Here is a 21,492-nt window from a genome sequence, read left to right as displayed (position 1 = left end):
GTACAGAATCAAAGAAGATTAAGTCCAAATTCCAGCACTTACGGTCCTCACAATTTGGTAGGAACAGTGTGTTCTGAGCACAGCCAGAACAGTGAATTATGGGATATTGGAAGACAGAGAGATCACGTGTGAGACAGAAAAATAATGTTTAGTTAAGAGCCCACAGCATATGCTCTATAATCACATTCCCACAGTGATGTCTAAAGTCAGTCTGTGAAATTAAAATGCTAAGATGAAAAAACATATTTAAAAAATTTTTTTAGAATAAACTCTGTTTTTAAAAAAATTGAAATATAGTTGATTTATAATGTTGTGTTAGTTTCTGCTCTGTAGCAAAGTAAATCAGTTATGTATATGTATACATTCTTTTTCATTATAGTTTATCCCAGGATACTGAATGTAGTTTCCTGTGCTACACAGTAGGACCTTGCTTTTCCATTCTATGTATAATAGTTTGCTTCTGCTAATGCCAAACTCCTAATGTATCCTTCCCCCACCTTCCCATGACTCTCCTTGCCAACGACAAGTCTGTTCTGCTGCATCTGTTTCTCTTTTGTAGATAGGTTCAATTGTGTACTATTTTGGATTCCACATTTAAGTCCTCTCACATGGTATTTATCTTTCTCTTTCTGACTAATTTCACTTAATAAAACAATCTCTAGGTCCATCCACATTGCTGCAAATGGCATTATTTCATTCTCTTTTATAACTGAATAGTATGCCGTTGTATATGTGTACCATATCTTCTATATTCATTCATCTGTCAGTGGACATTTTGGTGGCTTCCATGTTTTGGCTATTGTGAATAGTGCAACTACGCAAATGAGAGTGCATGTATTTTTTTGAATTGTAGTTTTGTCCAGATATATACCCAGGAATGGGATTGCTGGCTCATATGGCAACTCTATTTTTAGTTTTTTGAGGAACCTCCATACTGTTTTCCATAGTGGCTACACCAGCTTACATAGAATAAATTCTAAAATGGACTGTCAGTGGGTAATTGTATTCATGGATTCAACAAACTACTCTTTAACAGCAGAGGCTACTCTAGGCTCTGGGTATACACATAGTATTTTATATTCAGACAGAGATGGTTCTAGAATTTCTTTGTACGAGAGGATTAAGGAGGCAGCAATTTGGCTGGAAGATGGTGCTTGGGATTTTCCTGGGATTTGCATTAGGTAAAATGCTATTTTTACAATGGGGTTTAGTGAGGGATTCAGAGTTGATGGCAGTCAGGACTCTTGGAGCCACTACTACATACAGTATTTAATACATGTACTATAGATAACAGTGCTTTTCTTTGGCACCAAATCATATCCGTCTCCTGTCTCTCACATTCTCTCCTTGCAGACTGTGGAAAGAACAAGGCTGTAATTATTTGCTAAAATTTCAAGGCAGAGAGATCTTGAAGCAAACTCTCTGAAATGATTTTGGGGCTTTTACTACAGCTACTTACATAGATGGGGCTTCCTTGAGTCACATGGGTTCAATCCCTGAGTCGGGAAGATCTGTTGGAGAAGGAAATGGCAACCCATTGCAGTAGTCTTGCCTGGAAAATCCCATGGACAGAGGAGCCTGGTAGGCTACAGTCCATGGGGTCACAGAGAGTCAGACACGACTGAGGGACTTCACTTCACTTCACCAGGAACTAAAGCAGCACCATAGGAGTGGTGGAGGTGTGCAAGTTTAGAACAGTTGTCTCGGGGAAATTCCCTGGCAGCTCAGTAGTTAGGACTCCATGTTTCTACTACAGGGGGCATGGGTTCTATCCCTGGTCAGGGAACTAAGATCCAGCGAGTCTTGTGGCAAGGCAAAAAAACAAAACAGCAGTTATCTCGGGGTGGGGATACTATGCAGAAATGTCTTGCTAGAGTCTGGTCACTGAGATACATATTTGAAGAAATATTTAAGCTTAACTTGTTCTAGGGATGAAGGACACTCTGTTCCCATCCCAAATAAAACAAAAAAAATGATTTGATATAAACCAGATATAATGCTTTGTGGTACTCTCAACTTGGTAATGCCAGTTTCTAACAAAATAGTTTTTACTCAATTGCAAGACCAAAATTTATTTCCACTCAGTGTGAAATTGGTGGCTGAAGAATCTTAGTTACAGTAAGGGGTTAGTAAACAGAAGACAACCTTCACAAACAGACAACGTGACTGTTAAGGAAATACATTATAGTATGTCCTGATGAATAAGTATGGAGTCAGTTATCCTGTGTGTTGTAATCTTTTTTCTCTTCAACACTTGTTTCTCATTTGGGGATTTGTAAGTAGCATAACATATCACAGTAAAGTAAGTATTATTAAAAAGAACTTTCCAGTTTGAGAGTTGCTTTGGTAATAATCGTTACCATACAGTAATATCGGACACGACTGAAGTGACTTAGCAGCAGCAGCAGCAGCATACAGTAATAATCATTGCTATGCTATGGTAATAATCATTACCATATTTAATCTTGTAATTTGGATATATTGATTAATTTGGGTATTATGAGACAAAGAAGACTTAGGGGTTAGGTGACCTGCACAATATCATTTACCTCTAACTTGAATCTTCTGGAAATCTTAGCAAACCACAAAAAAATCACTATCTTTAAAAGTTTGTTTATGTGCATTCATCAGGAAAGAAGAGGAAATCAATAGCTTCTGACCCCTCTTGCTTTAGAAAATCCCAAAAGATATCTTTATTTTAAAACTCAGAGTCTACACTTGAAAAACAAAGGGGCAATATTTTCCTGGTCTCAGCTAAAGATGTTCTTCTATTATAATATCAAACTATTAAGGAATAGATCAAACAAATTTAATATGTTATCATTTAAATTTCTTGGATGCTTATTTGAATATGAAATGTATTATTCAAGTCTCCCTTTCTCACTCTTGCACCAGTTTATATATTTATTTAGTTTTCTCAGATGATTTTGGTTTATGTTTTCATATTTAATTCAAAACTGTAAATTAAAATTCAAGTTCTATCTCATAGTACCCTGGGGATTTTAGCACAATATTGGCAATTTATCCCGAAAGAAAGAAACACATGGGACATGGACATGTTTTTTTTCAAGGATTTCTTTCTCTTGGTGTCCTGATCCTGCTGTCCATAGCAGAATTCCTCTTTAGATGATTCATAGGCAAGATTTACATTGGCAAAAAGAAAAGGAGGATTAAGAATGAAGGGAATTATTTACTTCTCATAAATCCCTTGAGAATTTGATAAAACTATGACCTTCTCCCTAGATAAACACATACACATCATGTTTGCATGAAAATTGGGGGTGGGGATGGTCCTCTTGGATCTAAATAATTTGGAAAGGATGAACCACTTTCTTTCAAAGAGCTCAGTAACTCAGAAAAGGAAGATTAAATTAGAACAAAAGGATTTTAAGAAATAACTTTCTAAGACCAAGACCAAAAAAGGTTAAATTAGCATAACTCTTGTTCAGACATTAAGAAATTAGAAGTCTGTGTGCTGTGCTTAGTTACTCAGTTGTGTCTGACTCTTTGCAACCCCACTGACTGTAGCCCGCCAGGCTCCTCTGTTCCTGGGAATTCTTTAGGCAAGAATACTGGAGTGGGTTGCCATGCCTTCCTCCAGGGAATCTTCCCAACCCAGGGATCGAACCCAGGTCTCCCATATTGCAGGTAGATTGTTTACCATCTGAGCCAGAAGACTAGTGTCTACTATTTACATGTAGGGCTTCCCTGATGACTCAGCTGGTAAAGAATCCACTGGCAATGCAGGAGACCTGGGGTGAATGCCTTGGTGGGGAAGATTCCCTGGAGAAGGGAGTGGCTACTCATTCCAGTATTCTTGCCATGGAGAATCCCATGGACAGAGGCCTGGAGGGCTTCATGGGTTCAAAAAGAGTCAGATATGATTAAGTACACACACATTTACATGTAACTGGTTGAAGATGGGAATAGAGTTACTGGATATTTCCGTCTTTTGGATTTGCCTATTCTGAAGATAAATATATACCTTATATTATTTTTTCATTGGCTGCTAAAAGCAACCCACAGAATATAAATGTTTTTCAAACACTAAATATTTTATAATTGTAACAATAAATCAGAATTTTAAAGATGATGTAGTAGAGTGGTTCCAAAAAACATTTTTTAAGCAATGGGACTCTCAACAGTATCCTAAAATATGACAGACTAAAATGACCTTTTTAACATAAACTGTTTTTGCATGTTAAAATTAAAACTCCTCCTTACAATACCATTTCCAAGAAGCTGGTTTTGTTTAACACAGAAATAGGACCTAAAGGAAAACTGTTACAGTCTCATCATCCAATGTGTTTCTGCATTTAGGTTTAGTTAATAAATATATAAAAAAAATTCTGATTTGGATATAAATGTAGTTGCAAATGGCAACAGTTTTTATAAACAGTTACCTTTTGATCTCATGATGTTCTCCAAATAAAGACAGGAGAAGAAACTTCATTCAACAGATAACATATGGAAAGTCTATAGTTTATGAAAACTTAGTATATAACTTTAATCTGAGTGTACATTTGCTTTAAAATTTCTTTAATTGTAATGAAATATATATAACATAAAATTTGCCATTTTAATTTTTAAGTGTACAATTCAGGGGCTTATGTTGTACAACCATTACCATTATCTAGAACTTTTCATTATTTAAAGCCATGTGCTTTTTTTTTTTTAATTTTCCAGTTCACTTTCTAAATTAACTTATTCTACTGCCCTCCTTTAGGAAGATTCACATTAGAAAGATGCACCTGTCCATTTAATTCACATCATTAATGGGAAAGAGCTGTTTGTAGAGCTGGAGAAGGCAATGGCATCCCACTCCAGTACTCTTGCCTGGAAAATCCCATGGACGGAGGAGCCTGGTAGGCTGCAGTCCATGGGGTCGCTAAGAGTCAGACACAACTGAACGACTTCACTTTCACTTTTCACTTTCATGCATTGGAGAAGGAAATGGCAACCCGCTCCAGTGTTCTTGCCTGGAGAATCCCAGGGACGGGGGAGCCTGGTGGGCTGCCATCTATAGGGTCGCACAGAGTCGGACACGACTGAATCCACTTAGCAGCAGCAGCTGCAGCTGTTTGTAGAGCATTGAAAATACTGAGAACAGGAACTCCTCACATGCATTTTACATTCCCTCTCCTTCCCCATCCCATTCTTGTATGACAGCTAGTGCAGAGCAGGACTCCCCAGGGAGACTGCTCCAAGTTGGGGCCACTCTGACCACAGTCGCCTAACTAGAGTGAAGGTGAAGCAGTGAACTGGGCCTCTGGAAAATGCCTTGTCTGGCATTAATCAAACCATTTGCTTTTAATAATCAATTTAAACAGTGAAAAGTGAAATTTGAATAAAATGTTTGCAGTTTGCAGTTTGAAACTGCAAAAGCACTTTCACAGAGCAGTTTAAAAAGTATGGTCCACCCAGTTATCTGAGACACAGAGGGTGGGCTGGTCTCGACAGTTGCCACTGTTGATAGTACAGCCAGGGCAGGAATGGCACTCTCCCGGCCACCCAATGGTGCTGATTTTTCTCTTCTACCTTCCATCCCTAGGAGCAAAACAGCCCTTTATGATTCTAGTCCTTAAAAGACACTTTCAGCTCCACTCCCCAGAACCTTTTCACCTCTCTACCTGAAAATGAGAAGTTCAAGTGTGGCATGCAAACACCTGCCATCTTCTTAGGAGGTTTTTACTGAAATTCATCACCACTTGTCTAGTCTGGTCTTAGAAGCATCCTGAATTAAAAGCAAGTCTAAGCGACTCCAGGAATTGAGATAAACATTTCAAATATTTTTTGCAGAATAGCCTGTTGTGCAGGACGTGTCTTCTCTAAGTGGCCTCTCTGTTTACTGCTAGGCTCAGACCACCATCCCCCTTCGTCCCACCCATCTTTCTGTTCAGTCGGGCTTAATTTAGTGATATTTATTAAGAACTACCAGGTAGGACAGATATTCATCACAAATAGTTAATATTTATTGAGCACCTACTGTGTGCCAGGAAATTTTGTATCTATTTGTAAATTCGTCTTGGCATTCTAGATTGCCTACATATATATTTGTTCTGCAGATTTTCTTTGAACTGGTTTTAACATATTTTCTGGTTTTCCCTTATAATTTAACAAGTTAAAGTCTTTAGCACCTATTCATTTTGTTTTTGTCGGGGTTTTATCATTTGGAAAATTATATTTTAGCACCTTATTTTTAGATGAAAATTGAAGGTGAATGTGAAGCACACATAATAAATTAACTAGAAAACCAAGGGAAGCAAAGAGAAGATAAAGGGGAAAAATCACTGAAGAGGTCCTAATTAGAATGTCAAAACCTTGGCATTCTCCATCACAATACTATATGCACTGCTTAAAACATAGTAGGTGCTCAAGAAATATTCAGCAAAGACGCTAGCTTGGAAAACAAGATATATATATGTATATGTGTATATATATATATGAAATAAGCACACATATAGGAAATAGGCAGCAAGTAGGAAAAAGAACATGAAGATATCACGTACAAATAACTTGTAAAGATGACATGGATGCTGAGTCCAATTTTTAATAGCATGACAGAAGCCTATGGGGAAAAGTAATACATTTAAAAACCCTAATCCTGCCAGCAAAATCCTTCCTCTGGGCTTTTGGGACTAGAGAGGGTCAGGAGAACATTTCTCTCAGGGAAAAATGTGAGCCCACACATACAAGCCAAGTCTCTCCCTTCGGCTGACGTATGCCGTCTTTTCCTCTATCACTGCCATTCTGGGTAGTTTTAAATCCTGCAGGAGATGAACCACCACCCTCTGCTTCTGTAGGGCTGTTGTGCCCATCATATCATGTCCCTCACAGATGAGCTTTTCTGTAGCGCTGCCCCTGTTGTCTTGGGCCCCTACAGCTTGGCCAGGCTGGCACTCACACAGTTCTCAGGGGTAACCCACAAGGACCACGCACTGGAAAACCCAGGCCCTCAGGTTTGTAGACTAGTTCCAAGCCCAAGAGAGGAGAGAGGCTCCTGTCCGGTGGTACAGGGGGTGGAGTGGAGATTCCTAAATCATTAACTAAGGAATTCCATCAACATTGGATTTGTTCATGAGTGCTAATGTTACAGAGGGGGGTCAGAGCCCAATTTTCACAAGTTTGTCTTTTTTCACTTAGAATCATGTGGCCCAATGATCTGTTTCAGCCAAGATACAGAATACCATCTAGCCAAAAGAAACAGAATAATTTCGAAAGCGATTCTACAGGTTGAAGAAGGAAGATATTTGAATCTGCCCTTGCCGCAAGGGGCACAGAAAGATGTCTTTGCTAAATAGCCGTCTCCAAAGATAAAGGGACACTAAGCCTAACACTTGAAGTTTGCCTGTTTAAAGCTTTTTCTTAACACAGTGTGTGCTCGATTAAAGATCACACAATCAAAACCATTGTTGTATGTCTGATGTCTTGGTGAAGCAAGGACTTGTTTATACTTTTCTCTCCCGTTTAAATGATTCAAAGGGTTTCATATACAGCATTTAACCAGCAAACCCAGGAAAATGGAAAAGTAATTGACAGAGACAGCATTCCAGTGGGTTAACAGCAAAGCAAGTACAAGCCTAGAGCCTGAGGCCACTTTAGATTTTTCATAGATTGCATGTTAATAGACTTCTGTGGATTCACCAGAACACGTAGCAGCCACCCTCACATCCAGCGTGCCTCGACCATGGAAGATCCCTCAGCCCCCAGAGCTCATCTCTCTTGTTTTTTAGTTGCTAAATCGAGTCTGACTCTTCATGACCCCATGGACTGTAGCCTGCCAGGCTTCTCTGTCCATGGGATTTCCCAGGCAAGAATAGTGGAGTGGGTTGCCATTTTCTTCTCCAGGGGATCTTCCAACCCAGGAACTGAACCCACCTCTCCTGCTTGGCAGACAAATTTTTTATACCACTGAGCCACCTGGGAAGCCCCAGAGCTCATCTAGCATGCTCTAATTTCCAAAGCTTGGCTTTAGTCACTTAAGAAAAGAAGGCACTTTAAATTCACTGCAGCTTCAAAATTAGCATGTCACTTTTAATCTCTCTCTTGGGCCATGAAAATGATATGGTTTGGGGAAGCGGTGACAACTGTGACTTGTCAAGACACCTCCTGCCCCGGTGGTTTCTCTTCAGGCCACCAACCTTGACATGTTACCTAACCACACAGCGAGTCATGAAGTTGGGAGGTGTAAGCAGAATTATAAAATGCCAGGTCCCACCATTTTATTTTCTTTATTGGGAAACAGGTACCTACAGAGATTCAGAGCCTTGCCTAAAGCTACTGAGGTGGGATTTGAATCCAGTCACAGTGCACTTTACTGAATTAGGATTACCAGTCTTTGTCTAATTACCAGCCTTTGTCTAGAACAGGTGTCAGGGAACCAACAGCAGCGCAGGGGAAAGAGCACCTATAAAGTCAGCATGGAAACTTTCTGTGCCTACACTTACTTGATCATTTATGTCTTATCAACAGGGACATCTAATCACTAGTAGTCACTATAAGCATTCAGGGACAAAGTAGGCAGCTCTCCATCACTTAAATGCTATCTTCCTCTATGCCTTCTCATCCTTGCCCACCTGCCTGGGTATTCTAGATTCTCCCTGATCCAAAATTATACCTTCCCATATCTTCTTTCTGGTTACAGAAATTCCTCAAATCCATTCACTCTTCAGTACATACTTACTGAGCACCTCCTGTGATATACCAGGCACTGTTCTAGGTGCCAGGGGTGGAGTGGTGAACAAAGTAGCCCAAATTACTGCACCCTGGGGTTTCTGTCCCAGAGGCTAAGAGTGGGAATGTGTGAGAGAGTGAAGCAGGTGGCAGAAGATAGGAGAAAACTAAAGTGGGATGCCTGGACAAAGCATGTTAGGTGGTGACAAGCACGACTGAGGAAAGCAAAGCAGAGAAAAGGGTAGCATGGTCCCTGTCAGGGTGGGGACTACATCTGTAGTTGGGAAAAGCCACCACTGAACCAAGACTCACAGCCACAGGGGAGTGGATCAAAATTAAACTCTTCTGCCCCAAACCAGAGATGACACAGATACCACCAGGAGAAGCAAACATGGTCCTGAACAGATTCCCAGAAAGATGTCTTGATGGTTCTACAGCTTTCAAGAAGAGGGAAGAGAGACTTCCCTGGTGGTCCAGTGGTTAAGAATCTTCCCTTCCAATTCAGGGGATGTGAGTTCTATCCCTGGCTGGGGAACTGAGATCCCACATGCCTCGTGGCCAAAAATAAATAATAAATAAATAAGGGAAAAAAAAGAAGAAGGAAGAACATTTGGAGTCCCAAGCTCTGGGAGAGTGGCTGCAAGGGGCCCTAGGGAAAGCTGTGGTCACCTCATATGACAACAACAGCCATTTCCCCACTGCTCCCTGAAAGCTGGTGAGACAGCAGTGTGACTAGCTCCCTGGCCCAGGTCTTCTAGGCTTTTCCAAAGGAGGGTGTGCACCTTTTTTTAAAATTGGAGTACAATTGCTTTACAATGTTGTGTTAGTTTCTGCTGTACAATTGCGTGAGTCAACTATATGTACACATATCCCCCCTCCCTCCCCCTGGGTGCGCATCTTTGCTCAATCATGTCTGACTCTTTACGACCCCATGGACTGTAGCCCACCAGGCTCCTCTGTCCACGGGATTCTTCAGGAAAGAATACTGGAGTGCGTTGCCATTCCCTTCTCCAGGGGATCTTCCTGACTCAGGGATCGAACCTGGGTCTCCTGCATTGCAGGCAGATTCTTTACTGTCTGAACCACCATCTTTGAGTTAAAACAGTCCAGGGAGTTATTCTTCCCTGGTCTTACCATGTATGCCCTCCTTCTCTTGGATCCCAGAATAGCCTTGGAGGTCGGCAGTCCTTGCTGCTTCCAGGGTTTCAGGGTGAGCACTGGAAGGGCCTTCACCCTAGCCTCCTTGCCAACTTCGTGCCTAGGCCGGGGCCGGGCAGCATCCCACCTTCCCGGAGGTCGCCAGCCAGACAGTTTTGGAAAACGGGGAGCTTGGAAAAAAGTCACTTGAATTTTATAAAGTGGTAACTACTGTGAGGCTTTAGGTAATTAAACCTAAATGCCATTTTCCTGCTAAAGCTCTTGGGTGAGGTAACAGTTCTCTTTAATGTCAACTCAGGAAGTTTTACCCAAGAAAAAGGAGGTGGGGTGGTGGTGGTGTTTGCCAAATCAGGAAATGTGAATTAACTGACAAGGAGCTGAGAAAAAGAGACAGAAGCGCCCCAGAAGAAGGGAAGTGGGGACAGTGATAGGCAGTTGGACCAATGAGTAAATTCGGGAAACACTGGGCCAGTTGTCATTGGAAATAAATTCTGCTGGGAGCACCTTCCATTTTATTGCGGGTTGCTCTGAAAAACTTGGAGGGAAAGAAAACCCCAAACTTAATGCCATCTTCATGGAAGGAAAACCTAGGTATTAACAGGGATTCCAGCCTCGGTAATGTCAACATTCACCTTGGGCCTGGAAACTCTGGCTTCAAGAGCTTGCTCCAAGTTCCCGGTTTCACACCACAAGACTCACCAAAGCTTTCGGTGCAATGTATGATTTTAAACAATGAATACATTATGTAGATCAAATCAGACTTTCCTCCCCTCCACGAACCCTCCCCTGGTGTTAGACCTACCTCATGGTTTCAAACCTGGTTGGCACACCCTAAGGACAGAGAGAAGAAAGCCCTGTTTTTAAGCAGGTGTTCAGGAACCAAGATGAATGAATCACTTTGGAAAAAATGAAGGCAAAATGCAAGTTCATCTGTTACCAAATCTGTAGTGAGTTTTAGAAAAGAGAATTAACCTTTTCATTTTCCTCTTGCAGATATTCTTTTAGTTTTATCTAGAGTCAGAAGTCAAAGGTCTGCAGTACAAGGAATTTTTGTCCAAAGGGTTTTTGCCGTAAATATCTGTGTTTGCTCCCTGCCTAATTTTCAGACTGTCAGTTAGGGCTGTCCTAGACAGGGGGCCTTTCAAGGGACTAGGCACGTGACCCCAGGCACTGGTCCTGCAGAGGTGTGTGCACATGGAACCCTTGCATGTCTGTTGTGTGTGAGTGTGTGTTGGGGGGAATGACGCTGGACAGAGTGAATGAAAGGACATCATAGTTTACATGCTGAAGTCTCCTGGTGTCTCCACGCTAGGTCTTCAACAAAAAGACTTCACGCAAATTGGACCTGGGTCGGATGGAGTGGGGTGAAACGCTTTCGAGAAAGACCACATCAATGCTTTTCAAACTCTAGTACCCTGGGTGCTTGTTAAAAAATCTCCGAGGTCCCACCCCCAAGAGTTCTGTGTTCCTAGGCCAGGGTGGAGCCAGGAATAGGTCTTTTAAAACACCAGACCAGCAATTTCACTGGTTGAGGTACACCCGTTGACTTTATGAGCCAGATTCAGTTTCCTCGCAGTCTTTCCGTTAACTCTTTAGTGTGTTGCTTCCCTTTCAGATTTTGGATCCTTCTTGAAAACAGACATTCGCAGTCTCAAGGGCATCTGGGATGCCAGTGTGAACTCTGCCCTTCTTTCCCTCAGGCATTTTTCCCCCACCTCACTCCCCAGCCTCAAATTCTCCTCACCCCTCGCCTGCTTCTCCTTTTCCTTAGTTTAGTTCCAGCAGCCAATTCATGAGCTTCCTCTAAAGCTGGGGTTATCAGAATGAATTAAGAAGCTGAGGTCTGGTTGAGGAGACAGACGTATTGAACAAAGCATTTCCACAGGGTGAGCCACATGTTAAAATGATCGCAAGTCCTGGGGCTCAGAGAGAAGGGAATTTGAGCAAATACTTTGAATGACCCCAAGTGCTATGGCTTACCAGTAGCTGAAGTGGTGGTACAGGTCCAAGCTTTCCAGATCCTCCCCACAACAAATTAAAGCACATGAATTTGCTGATTGCTAGTTTTTACCAGGCAAATAGCCCAAGAAGTCAAATATCAGAGCAAAAGAGCAAAATTGACTCAAGGTTATAATTAGGAAATGATACGGTGTCCAGGAGTTTCCCAGGTGGCTCAGTGGTGAGGAATTCACTTACCAGTGTAGGAGATTCTGAAAACATGGGTTCGATCCCTGGGTCAGGAAGCTTATGTGCTTGTGCTAGTAGCTCAGTCATGTCCAACTCTTTGCAACCCCATGGACTAGGCTCCTGTCTGTGGGGATTCTCCAGGCAAGAATACTGGAATGGGTTGCCCTGGCCTTCTCCAGGGGATCTTCCCAACCCAGGGATCAAACCCAGGTCTCCTGCGTTGCAGGCAGATTCTTAAGATTCACTCTAGTATTCTTCCCTGGAAAGTGTAGCCTGTAGCCTGTAGCCTGGTGGGCTACAATTCATAGCATCGCAGAGAGTCAGACATGATTTAGCAACTGAAACACAAACAACAAAACAACGGATATACCTACACGGCTTCGAGACTGAATATTCCTGTGCAGTGTCCAGAGTGCCCAGAAACTGAACACACAGTTTGTTGTTGTTGTTCAGTCACTCAGTTGTGTCCAACTCTTTGCAACCCCATGGACTGCAGCACCCCAGGCTCCCCTGTCCTTCCCCACCTCCTGGAGCGTGCTCAAACTCAAGTCCATTGAGTTGATGATGCCATCCAACCATCTCATCCTCTCTCGTCCACTTCTCCTCCTGCTGTCAATCTTTTCCAATCTTTTCTAATGAGTCAGCCCTTTGCATCGGATGGCCAAAGTATTGGAGCTTCAGCATCAGCCCTGCTAATGAGTAGTCAGGATTGACTTCCTTTAGGATGGACTGGTTGAATCTCCTTGCAATCCAAGGGAACTCTCAACAGCCTTCTCCAACACCACAGTTCAAAAGCATCTTGAACAAACGGTTATCAAGTTAATATAGGAAGTCTGTTCTAAACAGGTTTTCTAATAGATTCTTGCTCCCTTCATTTGCATAGGCAGGGATTGCTTGGGGGATGTAGTGGAGGAATTGGGAGATATTTACCCCTCCCCTCCCCCTAACCCCCTTCACTGCAGTTCCCTCTCCGTGCTTGACCTTGGAGGTGACACTTTCCGGTTTTGATCCCAGCTCAAAACACTTAAAACTTAAACTCTTAACAACTCAAAACACTTAAAAGTTAATTGGTAAAGTAGGCATAACAAAATACCTTTGCTTCCAGCTGCTTGACAGTGATGCGGAGAAGATTTATGCACTGTTTCTGGCAAGTGTGTTCCCCAAAGGAGCAAATAGTGTGTGCACCTCTAGTGAGAAGGGAGACACTGAAGAGACGCTTTTTTTTTCCCCCCACTGTGCTCCTTGCGGGCTAATTAGAAAACAGATTCATTAAGGCTCCGGCCCAAAGCGTGAAAGAGACCAGAGAGTATTACATCATTTCCTCTGTATCTTCCCTAAGGGCATCCTGGTTTTGGAGAGAATGACTCAGGCCACAGAAATGAAGCAAAAACAGCCCAACTTCCAATACTGATTATTTTGGATCAGAACCTCACACAGAAGAGAATACTCTTTTGGAAAAACAAAAGAGTGAGGCAAGCAAAGACCGTGGTTTTGTGACTGGGCTGAAAATAAAACAGAGGGAAGTTGACGCGAAGTCAGAGCATGTGCTGTGCTTTTCCTTCTCCCTTTGTGCAAAAATCAAAACAGCTTACAGACTTACTCAACTAAATTTTAGGAAATTTAGATCAGTAAAATTCTCAGAATAGAGGCATTAATTTAGAAGTTTACGCTTATTTTTTTCCCTCTTTTTTTTTTTTTGTAGGAATGTCAGATGTAACTGGGCAGATAAATAGGAAGATCTTTTTTTTTCACATTCTGCAAGTAGTTGTTGCTCTTATATTGAAATTGTAAAATTTCCTGCCCCATGACTGCTTCATTAACTTCATTTCTTTGCCTCCAGCAGTAACCTGTCCTTAGAAATCTATGTTCTTGCTTACATGATGGTGTTGTTCAGTCACTCAGTTGTGTCCAACTCTTTGCGATCCCATGGACTGTAGCCCACCAGGCTCCTCTGTCCATGGAATTCTCCAGGCAAGAATATTGGAGTGGTAGCCATTCCCTTTTCCAGGGGATCTTCCCGACTGAGCGATCGAACCCTCCGCCTCCTGTATTGCAGGCGGATTCTTTACTGACCTCTCTGTCTCCCCTCTTTGCCCCCTCATAGCAAAGCCTTTTGTAGTGATCTGAAATTGCACATGAGATCCTACCATTTCCTCCACGTTAAAACTTCAACAGTCTTCCGTTGCCACAAGGGACGTCCTCTGAGCTACCAGGGAAGCCCTAGGAGACAATAGGCTACTGATATTTACATATGAATAGGAGTTGCTCCCTTTTTTAAAAAACGTTAGTCCAATACACTCCAAGGAACCCAAGATTGGTCCTTGAGCAGCGCCCATAGCAAATTCCTAAATTGGGAGTTTGTTATTTTGGCTGTTTCGTTTACACTGGGAGCCTGGACCCGAGACAAGCCTTGTCAAATCTCCAAGCCCCTCCCCTCCAGGCTCCAAGACTGAGCACACACAAGCAAACATGACTTGGGGGAAATCAAGTTCTCTTGTATCTTACAGATTTAGAGATCCGTTGAGCTCCATGAGCCCCAGGGAAAACAGGTAAAGTAAATGTTAGGTTTCTGTGTAACCCCATGTCCTACTCTATCTTGAAATCAAGAGAAAGGTCAACTTGCTAGCCATTTGCATCATGAGAAAGTGCAAGTTTAAAGCCATTTGGGTTTTAAAAGTTAATGTTATGAAAGAGAAGTAAAGCACCTCTTTGGAACTTGTGCAGTTAGACAGTAATTAAGAGGTTCAGATTATGGAAAGAAATTTGAAAAACATTTTTGAACATTAACACTTCTGCTTTTAGCACAAATTTCCCTGGGAATTGTAGAGTTTCCACCACTGAAGATTTCTTAACTGAGATCAGCAGTGATAGCTGATTTTGTTTAAAGTTGAATGCAGTGTCTCACAACTCTTCTCTGAAAAGTCATCCATCCATCCTCTATTTCCAGGATGTAGACTTTGTGTCCAGCAATGTATTAAGTGCTGGGAGCACCCAGGGAGTAAGATGTGGCAGGGCAGTCTGCTGGGGGAGAAAGTGAAGTCGCTCAGTCGTGTCTAACTCTTTGCAACCCCATGGACTGAAGCCTACCAGGTTCCTCCAATCCACGGAATTTTCCAGGCAAAAGTACTGGAGTGGGTTGCCACTTGATAACTTCAAAGCATAAAATACCCCCTACAGTAGGCAGAGAGCTATGGGAGCACAGAATAAGGGAACCAACACCATTCTGAGGGCTAAGGGAGATCCTCAATAAAATGATAAACTAAGCTGAGACTTGAGCGCAGTGAGCAGTTAGCCAGGGAGGCACGCGGTGTGTTGGGGAGAAGTGTCCGTGTTTGTTGGGGAGAAGTGTCCGTGTTTGTGACTGGACTGGAAAGGCAGACAGTGAGTATATGTGAGAGAGTGAGTGAGGGTGTGTGCATCTGTGATGGGAAGGAATGTGGAAAGAGAGAAGGAAGGAAGGGAATTACATGGCAATATAAGGAAATATGGGGGCAATGGAAGACTGTTGACGTTTTAAAGTGGAGGAAATGGTAGGAGCACGTGTGTAGTTTTGGAAGATCACTACAAAAGGCTTTGCTATGGAGGGGGCCAAGAGGGGAAACAGAGAGGTCAGTTAAGAGGCTGTTATAGTGCTCCGGGCTAATGTGCTAGAGATCTAGATTAATAAGAATTTACTGATTAATTCAACAGATGTATTTAGCAGTTTGTTGAGACCCAGTTGTGAACAAAAATGTTTATCTGCTGTAACAGAGGTTAAAAATCTGATGGAGGAAATAGACATGAATGATGTAATTGTACATATAAATGTTAAATGGCAACTGTGGTAGGTGGTACTGTGACAGAGACTGCTTCTCCCCCTCCCCCCAGCCTGTTGTTTGCTTCTTTGTCCAGGTAGACAGCTGAACTGAATTTGCTGTGGGGTATGGTCATATGTCTGAAGTCTGGCCAAGGGCGTCTAAGTAGAAGGGATGGCTGTGGAGAGCAGTATATAGAGAGGAGCCAGTACCCCTAAATGTGTGGAGGAACCCCCTAAATGTGTGGAGGAAAGTTGCCCTGACAACCTGTACACAGGCTTAGAAATGTGGGTTCAATCCCTGTGTTGGGAAGATCTCCTGGAGAAGTAAATGGCAACCCATTTCAGTATTCTTGCTTGGAAAATCCCATGGACAGAGGAGCCTTGCAGGCTGCAGTTCATAGGATCACATAGTCAGACACAGCTGAGCATGTGATGGATGAATGGATGTGTTACATGAGGAGGAAATAGTTCCTGACGACTGACTGATGACATAGTTGAGTCTGTTTGTTATATCAGCTTTGTCTACCATAAACCAAGATATATTATAAAAGAGAGGTACAGAGTAAAATTGGAGGACTGGGCATGGAAACTCAAAGCAGCAGTCAGAGTGGAGAGAGGAAAACTGAATGAGAAAGGTATCCTAAAAGCCAACAGAAGATATTTAGTTTCTAAGTTAAATCAAATTAGAACTGATTTTTCTCTGATACTGTGCATAATGGGCAAGATTCTGGTGTCAAACCTAGAATGGTCATAAGACTTTGCTAGATTAGACAGTCATTTGAAAGTTCTGGTTTAAACTGGCTGAGAAGTTCTTATCTGTTGACAGAGAATTTAAACATATGCTTTAGAAGTTTTGCCTACAGTTATACAGACTGCGCAGAATTTCTGACTCAAGGCATCACAGGAGCTGAAGTTCCTTTCGTTGTGGTTTTCTTTTTTCCCTTTGATTTTGCAAAATTCTCAAAAACGGATTTTGTGTGGAATGATTTTAATAACTAAAAAAAGGACCAACCACTTCCCTCTCTTCTTCCCCTTTGTCCTCTATTCACTTTTCTCAGTTCTCTTACCTTTGACTAAAGGATGGTGCCTTCCTCATTTTCTTCCTACTTCCCGAAGTCCAAATTAGTGCTTCCAGTCAATGTAAAACATTTTCCTAAGGAGATTATAAAAATGCTTTTCTGCCTTTTTCTTCTGGCTTTCCACCTCACTCTCTTAAAAACAAACAGACAAACAAAAACTCCTCTTTGCTGCTTATCCATTCAGCTCAGCCCTCTTCTCTTCCTTTTCTGTCTCTTCTCATCCTTTCCTCTTCTTTCTCATTTTACTCTTTGCCAGTCTCTTATGCTTCTATTAATACTTTTAAAAGGTTTCTTTCTTTGCTTCTGCACCTTGGTTTAAGGCTACCACAAGTCAGTGCAATGTCTTCCTCAGTTCCCAAATGGTATGTTTTTTTTCCCTCATCTGTAAGTGGGCAAAATCAGGCCTTTCCCCATGCATTCCCCTCCTCTATTTTTTTCGTACCTTTTATATGCAAGATACTGTTTTAGATGGCTCATTTTCTCTGCCCTCAAGAAACTTACATGATAAGCAAGTAAAACTTTAATTATGCAAGATGTGTCATGCATGAGCAAGATAGGCAAGGAGTCCTGGTGAGATTGGAGAAAAGAGCAATCAAGTGGATTCAGGAAACCAAGGGGAGGATGGTGATGTGAAGGATTTCATTTTGTGGTTTGGCAAAGTCAGCGCCCTAGGAAAGTACAAAGGAGTAAGAAAAGAGTGGCATTTCAGTGAGGAGCACTTCAAAAATACAAAATGATCTGCAATTGCAAGGTACTGCTATTTTTGTCCTCTTATAGGTCAACACCATCAGTGAAACAACTTCAGAAACCTCCATTGTTTGGCCATTTAAAACTGTCAGAATTATCAGAGCCTCTGGGTTTGTATCCTGAGTCAGCTAAAAGTTACTATAGATTTAAAAGGTAAGAGAGTTGAAGATAAAGAGCATTAAAAGAATTTATGGTATCCAATTCTGAGTATACCATAGCTAAAAATAGAGCTGTAGCTGAAATCTAAAATGAGAGAATATTCAGCAATGACCCTTTATTTTTTGGGTTTCTGCCCTTAAAAGTTTAATAATTTTTTTTTTTTTTTTTCAGCAAGAGCTCTTGTCCTGATTAATGCAATCAGTACATGGAAGAGGATCTGTATTTGTACCAGACAAGGCATACAAATTGCTCATCATGCTCAAAGATCCCTTTTAAACATATAGGTCCATGCTTGCTTTGTTCTGTATGATCCTGTTACCTTTGAAGCAGCCAGTGGGCGTACAGATGTTTCTCTGGGAGGGTATGATGAGTGGGAAGGCAGCCCTCCATAGACTTTGAGATGACTTGATGTGAGCACTCTAATGGAAATACCGTCTACTTGATGCACCAATAGACCTGCTCATGTCCCAGCTCAGATTCTCTCTTTGTCATGGGGTTTAAGAGCCCTACAGGGAAAAAAAGAAAAGAAGGTGGTAAATAGAGACATAAGAGGGACCTAGAGCAGAGAGAGGTAGGAGAAAGAGCTAGGAGAGGTGAATACGGAAAAGTCAATTGGTAGTAAGTAGGTTGAGAGATGGGAGACCAGCAGAGAAGCCAGGTCATGAAAATGGTGGACAGCTTTTGCTGCTGTTGAATGACTAGAGCTACTACTGCAACCTGAAAAAAACGGAGTGATACCCTCTAAGGCCCCGACTGTAGCCACCGAGACTGTTCTGGGATTTCTCACCTCTCCATGTGTTCTTTCCACAGACTTCCCCACTAACTGATGTAACACTAACATGTCTCTGCTCCTTCTTGCAGAAAAAATGTAGCTCACTTAGTAATTCACAGATTATGTTTTTATACTAGGTCACCATATGCAGAAAACTTACTTTCATGGGCTGTAGCCATACCTGTTCAAGTTGAAGTGTTGCTAATTACATAATAAAATCCATTGTCTAATTTATTCAGGTTGTAGATGGTCTTCTGTCCTTTCTGGTTCCTCTGTCTTTAAATATCTCTGTGTGTGTGAAGTCTCTCGGTCATGTCCGACTCTTTGTGACCGCATGGGCTGTAGCCTACCGGGTTCCTCCGTTCATGGGATTTTCCAGGCAAGAGTACTGGACTGGGTTGCCATTTCCATATCTCTGCTGCTGCTGCTGCTAAGTCGCTTCAGTTGTGTCCGACTCTGTGCGACCCCATAGACGGCAGCCCACCATATCTCTAGTGCCAGCTAATACAGAGAAACTAGGTGAATGCAGGGAGAAGAAACTCAAGTTAAACTACTTGTTATTCTAGTATTTGGTGATGGGAAAGTAGAAACTAATGAGTAGGTGGTAGAGCAGAGAGAGGTAGCATATGTATTGGTTTAAGGGTATGTTTGAACTTGAGCATGACTCTATCACTTTAAGACTCAAAATAGGAGGAATAATACTACTTTGTAGGGTAGTTTTGAGGATTATATGATTTATTAGATGTAAAAGGCTTAGAAAAGTGACTATCCTCCCATACCTACCCACCCATAGGGCTAGTTGGGGATTAAATAGTTTAATACAAGTAACACTTTCTAAAGTACCAGACACATAAAGTCAAGTGAATATTAAGAAGTACTGTAACAGCAACATGACTACTATAATTCCTCAAGTGGCTTCTCAGTTAATGGACTGATAATTTATATTCCAACCCACCGTGTTCTGTGATGAATGGGCACATATGATTGAAAGTTGCAAGAAACTGCCACTTGGGGTGATGAGAAAAGCATGAAACCAGGAGACCAGAAGTTTTGTTCCAGCTCCAGCACTAATGGGGTCTGTGACCTTGGTCTAGTCGTTTGAGCTCTCTGAGTTTCAGTTTCCTCAAGTGTTAAATGAAGGTCACAGTGTTCTTCCAGTTCATAAATGCTGTGATTCTAAGCCATCATGTGGTTTTAAACTTTAAAAACTTGGTTTGTAGACATGCTTTTATAAGCAAATTAAAATGTCTTTGCAGTTGATAATGACTTCAGTTGTTCTAGACATGGAAGAAATTCCGTTTCATTTCCTGAGACCATGTTTCATAGGATCTTAAATAAGGAATGATGTAAGTTTTAATACATAACATTACTCTCTAATCATCACTATATTGTTTTTAGTGTATATTTCTATTAATAGCATATCGTAAACTAAGTGGTTAAAAGTTAAGCATGTACAAGGATAGTCACTGTAATTAGATATGGCCTAGAAAAAGTAATTTAGGGATTGTCTCTGGTGGTATCTAAAATTTGGTATCAGTCTCATGGAATTTATTATATTAGGAAATCTATAAAGTTGTAATCAATCCTGTCAGTTCCCCCCTGATTTCTCCAGAAGCACCATACTAGTTAAAATTTGTGTAGCAATTTTCCCCCCTCAGAAGCCAGGGATCCTTCTATTCCATTTTTATTTCCAAAGTCAGAATAGGGCTGTGGTTTGGCAGCAGAGGGTGTGGTTTTGATGAGGTTAGCTAGGCAAGGAAAATGAAACACTACAACAATTGTGAAGACAATTCACTGTGTTGAGACCATACATCCTTGAGACGTCTGTGTTTATGCATAAAGTATCTCCAAATGGTTTAGAATTATTCACGGATCCGAGGGAGGGCCGCTGCTGACAGGAGGGAGGGATGGAGGGAGGGAGACAGGAAAGAAAAAAGTGAAGAAGGAGGAGAAGAGAGAAGAACAGGAAGGGAAGGTGGAAATAATATTTGAATATGAACCATGGAAATATTGATGTTACAGAAAAACTCAAATGAACTTTTTGGCCAGTGTAAAACAAGAAGTGCCATTAATGATCAATTCAGCTTACTAATTATTCATAAGGGAAACTGAAGTGCCAAAAAGTTCAGTACTTGCTAGAGGTTCCCAGGTGGCACGGTGGTAAAGAATCCACCTGCAAATGCAGGAGACACAGTAGACACGGGTTTGATCCCTGAGTCAGGAAGATCCCCTAGAGGAGGAACGGCAACCTCCTCCAGTAATCTTGTCTGGAAAATTCCATGGACAGAAGAGCCTGGCTGGCTATAGTCCATGGGGTTGCAAAGAGTCAGATATGACTGAATGACTGAGCACGCACAGCACACACACACTCCGGTACTCAGAAGCCAGATCTTAGGTGATTTCTGAAGCTGGGTATTCATTCATTCTAGAGAAGGAAATGGCAACCCACTCCAGTGTTCGTGCCTGGAGAATCCCAGGGACGGGGGAGCCTGGTGGGCTGCTGTCTATGGGGTCGCACAGAGTCGGACACGACTGAAGCGACTTAGCAGCAGCAGCAGCATTCATTCACTCATTCATTCTTTTAGTCAAGCAACGTTATTGAAAGACTTCTTTGTGTAGGCATCATGTTATGCATTGAGTGACAAGGGACTCCTTCAGCTTACATTCTGTGGGGAGAGATGCTATAGTATAAGCTAGTTACCCGATAAATGTAAAGATGAAATCAGATTGTTGAGTGCTTTAAAGAAAATAAAACAGGGCATTGGACACAGGGTGATGGCATGTATGGGGAGGGAAGACTCCTCTGAAGAGTTAGAGAAGGAAGGAACTGTGCAAAGATTGTGGAACAGAGCGTTCTAGGCAGAGGACTAGGCAGAGAACTTCCCTTTCTTCTCTTCTACTTCCCCCACCTTCCTGCCCCT

The 21,492-nt window shown here is 41.9% G+C and overlaps 1 protein-coding gene across 3 annotated transcripts in view; it reads right to left on the bottom strand.

Annotated features, from left to right (window-relative positions):
* RBPJ (recombination signal binding protein for immunoglobulin kappa J region) overlaps positions 1–21,492 on the bottom strand; it is a 242,553-nt gene that overhangs the window by 140,989 nt on the left and 80,072 nt on the right. Inside the window, exon 2 of one of the 3 annotated variants that reach the window (XM_010839927.1) lies at positions 18,119–18,305. The exons of the other annotated variants lie outside the window; for them this stretch is intronic. Coding sequence (XP_010838229.1) covers positions 18,119–18,189 — 71 coding nt within the window. The 5' untranslated portion in view covers positions 18,190–18,305. The remainder of the gene's footprint in view (positions 1–18,118; positions 18,306–21,492) is intronic. 3 annotated transcript variants of the gene reach the window in all.

The sequence above is a fragment of the Bison bison genome, unplaced genomic scaffold (genome assembly GCF_000754665.1).
Source record: "Bison bison bison isolate TAMUID 2011002044 unplaced genomic scaffold, Bison_UMD1.0 scf7180017864136, whole genome shotgun sequence".
NCBI lineage: Eukaryota > Metazoa > Chordata > Mammalia > Artiodactyla > Bovidae > Bison > Bison bison.
Note: the sequence above shows the minus strand (reverse complement) of the source record. Positions and strands in the feature narration are given on the sequence as shown.